This window comes from Debaryomyces fabryi (assembly GCF_001447935.2).
Source record: "Debaryomyces fabryi strain CBS 789 chromosome Unknown contig00231, whole genome shotgun sequence".
In the NCBI taxonomy this organism is placed as follows: domain Eukaryota; kingdom Fungi; phylum Ascomycota; class Pichiomycetes; order Serinales; family Debaryomycetaceae; genus Debaryomyces; species Debaryomyces fabryi.
The window spans coordinates 1124-10491 of record NW_015385657.1 but is presented as its reverse complement, the minus strand read 5'-3'; the positions used below and the strand labels follow the sequence as shown (position 1 = coordinate 10491).

Genomic DNA, 9368 nt, shown 5'->3' with positions numbered 1-9368 from the left:
CATCACTAGCTTAATAGCATTCAGTGTTCAAGTATATGTCGAAATTTGAGCGATGATATCTTTAGGTGAAGACTCGTTTAATGTGTACATAACTATAAAAATGTCAATCTGATTTAGCTTTGCAAGAAATATTTAACTATGATGTATACAGTAATTGTGAACTGTGTTGGCTTAAATACTGAACCTTAAGACTCAGTTCATATATCTACTTGGATAACCATTTTACTTGATTATTGATGAATTGGCACAATTCATTGTTATCAACTTTACTGAAATGTATAAAATATAACTTTTCATTGCAAATAACATTTTGTATGGTCTTCCATTGTTGCAATTCAAAATTAACTTTTGGCTCGTTTTTATTGTCTGATCTTCTGAATGAAAACCCATTATAGATCTTATATTTTAATTGATTTTTATCTTTATCATAGATACTGTCTCTACTTATTAAATCCAATGGATCTAATTTTGGAAAGTTGCAATGCATTGCAAACACAGGGGTTTCATTAGAATCAAGCGGATTATCTTTCATTAATTTTTCAATCATATCTATCTGCTCGTTGACTGGCTTGTTCCTATTTTCTTCTTTCATTATAGGTGCATAAAACTTCTCCTTGAAACGTTCATAATCTTTAAGAGGATTCTTTTGTCCCATTGCAACGCCTTGAAAGTTTCCGTTCTCAAAGTATCCGACAGTTTTGATGTGAGACTTTATTTGATAAAACTTTTGTTTCAAGACTGTTGCTGCGGTAGCAAATGTATCTTTGTCACCTTCACCTGGTGCTCCTAAAGAAAGTAATTTATAAAATTGATCGGGGCCGTAAATATTATAGTAAAGCGATAAAAGCAATGTCTTACCGTGGGTGGCTTTATTGATAAATAACTGACCAGATTCAGTAGATAAATCCGGTACAGCACCCTCTAAGTCATGATAAGGGACTGTATTGATTTCATTATCATTCAAGTTTGTATTAGACTTATCAACATTTAATGAAAATCGACTGGATCTGATTCTCTTTCTTTCGTTAATTTTAACGCCAGCTACATCATAAAAGATTGGAGACGTTGTACGTCTCCAATAGTCTGGCCACATGATCATACCATATTCTTTGAATAAATCACTTTCAAAAATCGAATCAGGATTTTGGATAAGAATATTGTCAGAATCCAATAATAAAATATTCTGGAATGAGGAAGTCATCAAAGCCAAAGACTTAAATTGGTATGATTTAAACTTTTTATTCCAAGAAAGCATAACAGACGATCCTAAACTATCTGGAACCACAACGCAAGCAGCATTTAATCGAGGAAGTATCACGGTACAAAATTCTACCTCATTTTCATAATCACTATACGTCGGCATCATAACTTCTACTGGAACTTCAGATCCTGTGGCACGTAAACCCAAAAGTGACAAATATGATAGCCATGAAAATCTTCCGCCTCCAACAAAAACAACTCCATTCGTATTTGGTTTGTAGGTAGCTTCTAAGTTTGATGGTAATTCATCTAAGACTAGTTTATGCTTCTTCTGGAATTCCTTTATCACTTCATCAGAAACATATGCTTTTGAAAGTAATACATCCTTGGTGTTTTGACCTTTCTTTTGTTTTGATTTTTCAATATACTGAATAGCTGAGGCCATTTGATCCTGCGGAATATCAGCCTTGCCTTTGTTTAAAATAGCGAATATTTTTTCCCAAAATTCATGTTCAGGACTTTCCTTATAATCTTGGACCTTTGGTTTTACGTCAAATCCCTGATGAGCTTCGTTAGTCTTTTGTGAACTAAAAGGTGAATATTTCTCTACTTTTGTAAGAGTCTCACTCAAGGATTTGTATTTATCTTTTGAAGCTTGTTGAGCAGTGAAAAAGAGTACTACTATTAAGAGTAATACACCAAAAAGCCTAAGCTTTCCTCTTGGTAACCTGGTAGGGAACATAAGGCTTTTTTAGAATAATAAAAATTAAGTAGTTATAACAATAATTAATACGATCGTATTTTATGGACGCTTGTTTTTTTTTTCTCCTTACGCGATGTTAAGGGATTTATTTATAGAACAAAGTTGAGATTTGAGACAAAGATTTAGAGTGGCGTTGAGCATGTCAAGCAACGGAATAGGTCTACAAACAGCAAGGGGTTCAGGCACGACTGGGCACATACAGAAGAACGTCGCCTCTAATCAGGACCATACTGATAATGCAAGTGATAAATCTGGGTACTTTAAGAGGCGACAATTGTCAAGGGATCGTAAGCTTAAATACGAGAAACATGTATCTACCAGTAATAATCGAGATGAGGCAAAACAAGAAATAAGAAGTCATGACTTGAAAAGAGATGTCGAAGTCAAGTGCATGGAGTTGAGAGATGCCTTAGAAGATGCAAGTGAGGAAGAGACTGAGATAGAGAAGAAAGTGAAAGAGCTAAGAGACAAATTACTAACTGCTCCCATGACTTCCAGAAAACTAGATCATAATAAGAACAGCTCTTCACATACAAGTTACGAAGAAAATTCCAAACTTAGTAATCTTAACGATGAATACGAAAGTTCAAAAAATGGCACAGAGGTTAGTGGTATTAGCTATAAACGTAGGTACACAGATTGCGATGAGAAGGGAAAAAGATTGAAAATACGAAGATAAATATGTATTTAAAAATAAACATTCTAATATAAGCGGTTAAAGTTCTTAATTGCTATGTACCATAGTGAGTTTTATCAGGATAACTTGTGCTCTTCGCTTTCAATAAGATCCGAGTCTTTATTCTCAAGTATATGTTGCTTGTCGTTATCCAGATCCAAATCTTTCAATTTGACTGAAAACGATACTGCCTCATCATGTTCTACTTCTTCAGATATTTTCTCTTCACTACTACCTTCAGAATCTTCTACATTACATACATCCTCTAAATTCTTTCGTTCATGTTCATTTCTTCCAGGTTTTTGAATTTCCTGATAGACACCATCATGACCTATCCTCAAAGGAGGTACCTCTTCCTCAGATTTTGTTGGACATATAGAGCTCGATAAAGGATCACTATCCATAATACCTTCTGAGCTATCCCTCGATTTCAGTATTTCTTGTGTATTTTCCAAATTCTTTGTTTCTGTACTATTATCTACTACAATGTCCTCTTTAGCCCCTTCATTGCTTGATTGAAAATCTAATTCCCATATTGTCAGAACAAAAGAGCTAAATCTAGAGGGAACTTCAACATTGACGGGATTTTTTAAGGATTTTGGTAACTTTTTACCTCTTGGTCCTCTGGTAATACCTTTTTTTACACTCTGGATTTTTACCTCTTTATTTGATGACAAAGCCTCTTCAGTATCCATCTTCTGTTGAAAATTAGGATTGAACATACCTGGCATAGCAATCCCTTTACCCATCATGCCTTGTAAACTTTGAGCAAATTTCATTTTATCAGTTGATAACCTTGATGGAACATCTTTATTATCTGGACTTTTTTCCTCTAAGTCTTGTTTTGAATGTTGCTTATTAGATTCGGAGTTTTTTGGAAATGCGTTTTCCTGATTGAACATTTGTTGAAATGCAGCAATCTTTGATGACAACTTCTTGGGCTTTGGAGGGGCTTTGGGCTTGGAATTAATTTTTTCTGGATGAAGAGTCTCAGATTTTTGAGAATCTTCATTAATAGACGAGGCAGATTTAGCTTCGTCACTAGAGATTTCAATCAGCTTTTGCTTTTGATCAATTGAATTCGGATTTTCAGAAGCATTTACTTCAAATAGCTCAAAATTAGATTCGTTAGTAGGGGCTTTCGATTTTTTTGGTCTTCTTGGTATGTGTGGAATATTACCCGAATATTTATCATCAGACGTTTTTTCATCGATCAATTTCGACATTTGAGATACTTCTTGATCTTTTCCTACTTTTTTTTCCGACTCCTCATTGCTGTTAGACTGATTTTCTACTTCATTAGATTTTTTCTCGTTACTTTCTGTAGTAAATTCATCAATTTTCTTGTTTTCACTCTCACAAGATTCTTCTCTGTTCAAATCAAGATTAACATCTTCAGTGAGGCTGCTTGCCCTATCAGTTTCACCTGAAGAATGGACATTACTTATATCATGCGCAAGGTCTGGTAATTCATTGTCGTCTCGTTCTTGCAGAACAGTTTTCAAATCATCATCAAAGCTATGTATGGAATTATCGTCAGTAACCTTAAGATCTTCTTTAATAGTAGTTTTAGTTTTAGTATTGCTCGGAGTCTTATCTCCCTCAGAGTCATCCAATTCAGATATATCTTTAACCTCAGAATTAAGTTCAGAGCTTTTAGATGGATCAATTGCATCATTAGAATGCATCCCTGAATTTATTGAAGCTTCATTTATGCTTTTGTTCGTTTCTGTTTCATTTTCCACTTCAGACGAATCCAATGAACTTAATGCCTCTACACCAGATGTGTCGGACCTCTGCGGTCTTTTAGGAATAACCGGTAAACTTGGGCTTCTTGATGAGGGCTTTGATCTTTCTGGTCTTTTTGGAATCACTGGAATCTTATCGCTTGGGTCTTCAGACTTCAACGACTCTATACTTGCCATTTGTTCGTTATTTGGTTCAGTTTCAAATCTATTAATACTTTCCAGATCCAGATCATTGGTTGAACCAGCCTGAGATTGCTTTTTTGGTCTCCTGGGAATAGATGGAGGTAACATTGAATCCAGCATACTTATTTAAAATTGATTACTTTGGGGTATAAATTAGCTTCAATTTCAGGAGAGAAAATAGTGCGCTATAAAAACAAGCGAGTTCAGTCAATTTCACAATTTCAAATGCTCTATCTTGACTACAGAAGTACTTAGAAAAATAGCTATTTCAAAGGAAGTATTATTTATTGAGTATTTATTCTTTATTATATTCAAAGCCAATCACCAATAACTGCATGTTAGCTAGTGGAAGTATGGATCAAAGTTAAGAGTAGTTTAATCTGAAGATGTCATTAAAAACATAGTAAGAGTTCCCATCAGGAATGAGGTGAAACACTTGAGAGTAACGCTGAGCGTTTTGTTCATCATCAATTATCAATTCCCCGGTAACCATAACTAAAATGTCACCATTTGGCGAACCAGGTTGAGCATCTAAAGTGGAAATTCTGTGTGCAACCTTTTGAAAAGGTAAAGAAACTAACTTTTCAACAATGTCTTTAGCGCCTTGTAATTGGGAAGTTTCAAAGGTTAACATAGATTGTTCTCTGTATAAATTACCCAATTGAGTTCTATCTGAATCGAATTGTTGGTAGTAAAAGTTACAGAACTCGGTAGCAACAGTGTTAAAATCAACTAAAGGATCCAGTTAGTGTTATGCCCAAAGTCATACCCTATAATACTTCTATTCAAGTATGTGATGGGTAAATTGAACCAAGATCTAAGATCTCAATTGCTGTATTCTAAAAACTATTATTGTAAATTTTAAATGATAAAGTTCAAATAAATACTTAGTTATATGACTTATCCGAATACATACCAGACATCTTGTTCGTTATATGCTATTGTAGTATTGTAAAACAAGTAGTAACCTTGTTATTTAGTTTTAATTCCTCAAGAATTTTCTACTTTCTGATGTACTCAAATTTACGCGTGGTTTAGTAAATGATATTAGAATTATATATGGGTGATATTTTAACTAATCTATTAGACCAATTCTGAATAGTCCTTCAATATGCCTTTCATGTGAGTATTTGTCACCTTACCTCTTCTTGCTTTCTTTTGTTTCTTTTCTTGTTGCTGAGGTTTTTTCTTGATTAATTGAGGATCAGCCCCAGTAGGTTTTAAACCTTGGTCTATTAATGCCTGGTACAAACTATCGGGTTCAGGCAACTTGACATTAGACCACATGTCACAAAACTCATCGTCAATTAAACCCATTTCGCCTCCAAGGTTAGCCCATACAAGTCTGGGAGTATTTTCCTTTTTATTTCTTAACACCAAAATTTTACTTTGTTCCTCCAATTCATTGATAGCCTGCAGACATCCCGCCCATCCGTCTTTTAATTCCTTAACAGATATACCTCTGAAAGTAGGCTGGGATCTCAAGAAATTCAACAAGTCATCAGAAGATCTAATATTGTGCAAAGAGACATATTCCAACGTATTATCTTCGGGATTAAATTTTATTCTATCAATCTCCTTCAATAATGGAAGCAATGTCCCACTTATGTCAAACGAAAGATAGTTCTGCAACTTGATAACGCTAATAGGAAAGTCATGCTGTTTAATATATTCAACCGCAAGATGTAATTGCGTTGATAAATGTGATCCCGACATACCTCCTGTAGATGCCTTTTGCCTTTTAATGGCTTCGGTAATCGTATCACTACCTGATCTTTTATTAGGGTTTCCATTAGAAACTCCGTTTCTATTACTATAGGCATTGCTAGGACTAGTATTGCTGGATAAATCATTTGATTTGGCAGGCGTAACTGCTCTTCTGGCCACGGTGACAGAAGGCCCGCTTCTGATTTTATTTTTAAAAGCAGATAGTTGAGCCGAAAGATCTGACATATTACGGCTCTTTAATCAAATAAAATATGATTCTATAGGAATAGCTTTATAATTATTTGTACCGTACATATATTTGTATGCCATTTTTGAATGAGATTAAATATCGTTACCCGGTTATGAGATTATTGGAATAAAAAAAAATTGTCAAAAAATCTTTTAAAAGTATAAAGTTTTCTTTTATGTGAAATTTTAAATAACACTTGTGTCGATAAGTTTAGCGTTAACGTATATTTACTCCGGTGAATGGGCTAACAGATATGAGGTGTATGTTTAAATTTTCTAGATGAAAACATCCAGCTTTAAAACCATTGCTATTCGAGGTTGCCGCTGATTTTAAATTAGGACAGGCTGACCCATGAAATAGTGATGACCTGATGTCTGGGACATATGATTATGGTATTGAATAAATACTGATATAATGTACATATAGAGTTGTAGTGTGATATACGTTATAGTGTAGCAAACACAAAGGAGGGATAGATATCTCAAGTAAGGTAATTTTCACCAATTCTACCTCTCCTTTGTCTTTCGCTTCTCATAAACTCATCGAAGGGACTGAGCAAATCATCATTAATAATTCTCTTGATTAACCTGCGACCCTCATTTTGATTTAGATCTATTAGTTTGGCCCATTCGAGATTCTTATACATGCCGGAGTCACGTAAGTCTATTACTAAGTCCCGTCCAACTATCTCTGAATCTGAACCTGATCTAACAGTTTCAGCATCGGAGAAGTATGATTCTTCCCATACGCATTTATTCACGATCTGATCTAAGAACCATTGGGCCGAAGTTTTAGTGAGCCAAATCATTGATGATAAGTTGAGGTACTTAAGGTTGCTTCCATATGGGCTATTCGAACTGCTATGTGCTTTAGCAATTGCATGAAGAATTTCAATTTCATTTAACCTTTTCAAATAATTATTATTAATGGACTTTAAATTCAAGTCACTCAAATACACTTTCCCATCCCCTTTATTCATATATGAAAGGTCATGAAGAGTTGATGGTAATGGAGGTAACAAACTATTATACTTAATAATTGGCTTCGAAAACGCAACGGAATAAACAGATGAAGCCGATGATGTAATGTTTTGCTTCGATTGTTGCAACAGTTGCGATTTGGCATCATTTACGTTCAAGATAGATAAAGATGTGAAATATTCTTTCTCTTGATTGAATCCAAGTAACGATTCTTCATTTGATCTATTTTCATAGCTCATAATTCCATCAATAGTAGCCGCTATATTCTTTGGATAATTGTTGATGAGATCGAAGGTCCTGTACTTATACATCATTGATCGACTAATTTCATAATCGGTAGAAAGAGATAAATTCCCTAGGTTCAATGATATAATATTTGGACATAATGAAATCAAATGGAGAATATAGCCAATCGGTAGATCCTTTGATGCAGAATAGTTCATCAAAAACTTATTTATTTGGGGATGTGAATTATTCCTACGATTTCCTAGATTCAAAGTTTGCAAAGGGGGGTGTGCCCCATTTTTATTCAGGGAATTATTGAGCTTTTGACGCTTTTTAGGCTTGAAATAGTTAAATGTTTTGGAGAGCTTCAACATTTTTATTGAGTTTGTTGTCTTGGATGATTTAGACAGGGCCTGTGAATTGGTGTTAACCTTTGTCAAGTTCAAGCACGGTTGCATGGAATATAAAGGGTTATTTTTGTATTTCCAGTCTCTCCAGCCAGCTAAAATCTTAGCACCTGAATCTAAGGTGTCATTATCACCTTGTGATGTATTGGAGTGTGTTTGTTCTAACCCCCTGTTTTCATCTTCATAGTCTTCTGGTTCTCCATGCTTGATTTGCGACAAATCAACGGCTTTGATGTATTGCCCCACTTCGGAATTCACTCTTAGATAAGTAATAAACTGTGCAAAACGATATGTCGAGGTGAAGGATAAGTTCTCATAGAGCAAGGGTTTTGCGATCTGGTAGAACTGCTTGCAAACCAACATACAGTTTACGTAGGCCTCTTCTGAATCAACCAACTCAAAAATATATTCCAACACTTCGCCTGGCAAACTCTTCACATCGATAGGGGTCTGTTTTGCATTGGTAGTTGACCCTATGCGTAATGATAATATTGAAGTTCTTTTGCTAACATCACTTAGTAAAGATTTATACTTCATCTTAATCTTGGATGTGGCAGTCGGTTTGCCTCCCGAATTCATTGATTTGAGTGCCCGAAGATCATATTCCTTAATGGGAACCAATGTATGCGTTTTGTAGTCATACCTTGCATTAGGGGTTAGTAACGATCTATAGGGTGGTAAATACGAATGAAAATCAATCGATTCAGTCTTAATCATTAATCAATTGAACCCTAGATGAACTCTCCCTTCATACTTTCCTTCAAAAAGGCTATCTAGTTATTTTATCGCTATACTAATTGCTAGAAATCCTGCACACAAACGATAGATAGCCCGCATAAGTTGATTATCATCACTAATGTGCCATATGGCTTATATAATGAACCAAAACACTCCAAAAGACCACACGACGCCTCGGCCACCTCAGACAAATATGAACATGGCACCCACCAGCCCTTGGCCCCACCAACTACGACAATATTACTGGCAGATTCTTATACATCTTCCTACATATACTCATCTGTTTTAGAGTATTCCGGTATCTATCTCTAGGCTATATTTTCTTGACATGTTCATGCCTAACCGTGTCTAGTCACACGTCTTTGAGTTGTTTAGCTTTACTTGCGCTTCTCGTGTGCCTGGATTGACTACGATCCCTATTGCCTACAAGCACATCCGAAACGTCATCTGGGGGTAATATGCGGTGGTCAATATACGCTGGAGCAAAAGTG

General features: G+C 35.2%; 6 protein-coding genes across 6 annotated transcripts; 1 reads left to right on the top strand and 5 right to left on the bottom strand.

Moving 5' to 3' along the window:
• Positions 1-205: 205 nt before the first annotated feature.
• On the bottom strand, positions 206-1942 carry MNN23 (Mnn23p; the record flags this gene model as incomplete). The annotated part of the gene is made up of 1 exon (XM_015614404.1): positions 206-1942. One exon carries the CDS (start codon positions 1940-1942, stop codon positions 206-208), a length of 1737 nt encoding a protein of 578 aa, XP_015464773.1.
• A 160-nt stretch (positions 1943-2102) lies between these two features.
• On the top strand, positions 2103-2642 carry AC631_05574 (U2-type spliceosomal complex subunit; the record flags this gene model as incomplete). The annotated part of the gene is made up of 1 exon (XM_015614403.1): positions 2103-2642. The coding sequence occupies one exon, from the start codon at positions 2103-2105 to the stop codon at positions 2640-2642; it is 540 nt and encodes a 179-aa protein (XP_015464772.1).
• Positions 2643-2716: 74 nt separating this feature from the next.
• On the bottom strand, positions 2717-4678 carry AC631_05573 (uncharacterized protein; the record flags this gene model as incomplete). The annotated part of the gene is made up of 1 exon (XM_015614402.1): positions 2717-4678. The coding sequence occupies one exon, from the start codon at positions 4676-4678 to the stop codon at positions 2717-2719; it is 1962 nt and encodes a 653-aa protein (XP_015464771.1).
• Positions 4679-4934: 256 nt separating this feature from the next.
• On the bottom strand, positions 4935-5204 carry NTF2 (Ran GTPase-binding protein; the record flags this gene model as incomplete). The annotated part of the gene is made up of 1 exon (XM_015614401.1): positions 4935-5204. One exon carries the CDS (start codon positions 5202-5204, stop codon positions 4935-4937), a length of 270 nt encoding a protein of 89 aa, XP_015464770.1.
• Positions 5205-5653: 449 nt separating this feature from the next.
• Positions 5654-6523, bottom strand: AC631_05571 (transcription factor TFIIE subunit; the record flags this gene model as incomplete). The annotated part of the gene is made up of 1 exon (XM_015614400.1): positions 5654-6523. The coding sequence occupies one exon, from the start codon at positions 6521-6523 to the stop codon at positions 5654-5656; it is 870 nt and encodes a 289-aa protein (XP_015464769.1).
• Positions 6524-7008: 485 nt separating this feature from the next.
• AC631_05570 (uncharacterized protein) lies at positions 7009-8856 on the bottom strand (the record flags this gene model as incomplete). Its single annotated transcript, XM_015614399.1, has 1 exon — positions 7009-8856. One exon carries the CDS (start codon positions 8854-8856, stop codon positions 7009-7011), a length of 1848 nt encoding a protein of 615 aa, XP_015464768.1.
• Between the last annotated feature and the right edge of the window lie 512 nt (positions 8857-9368).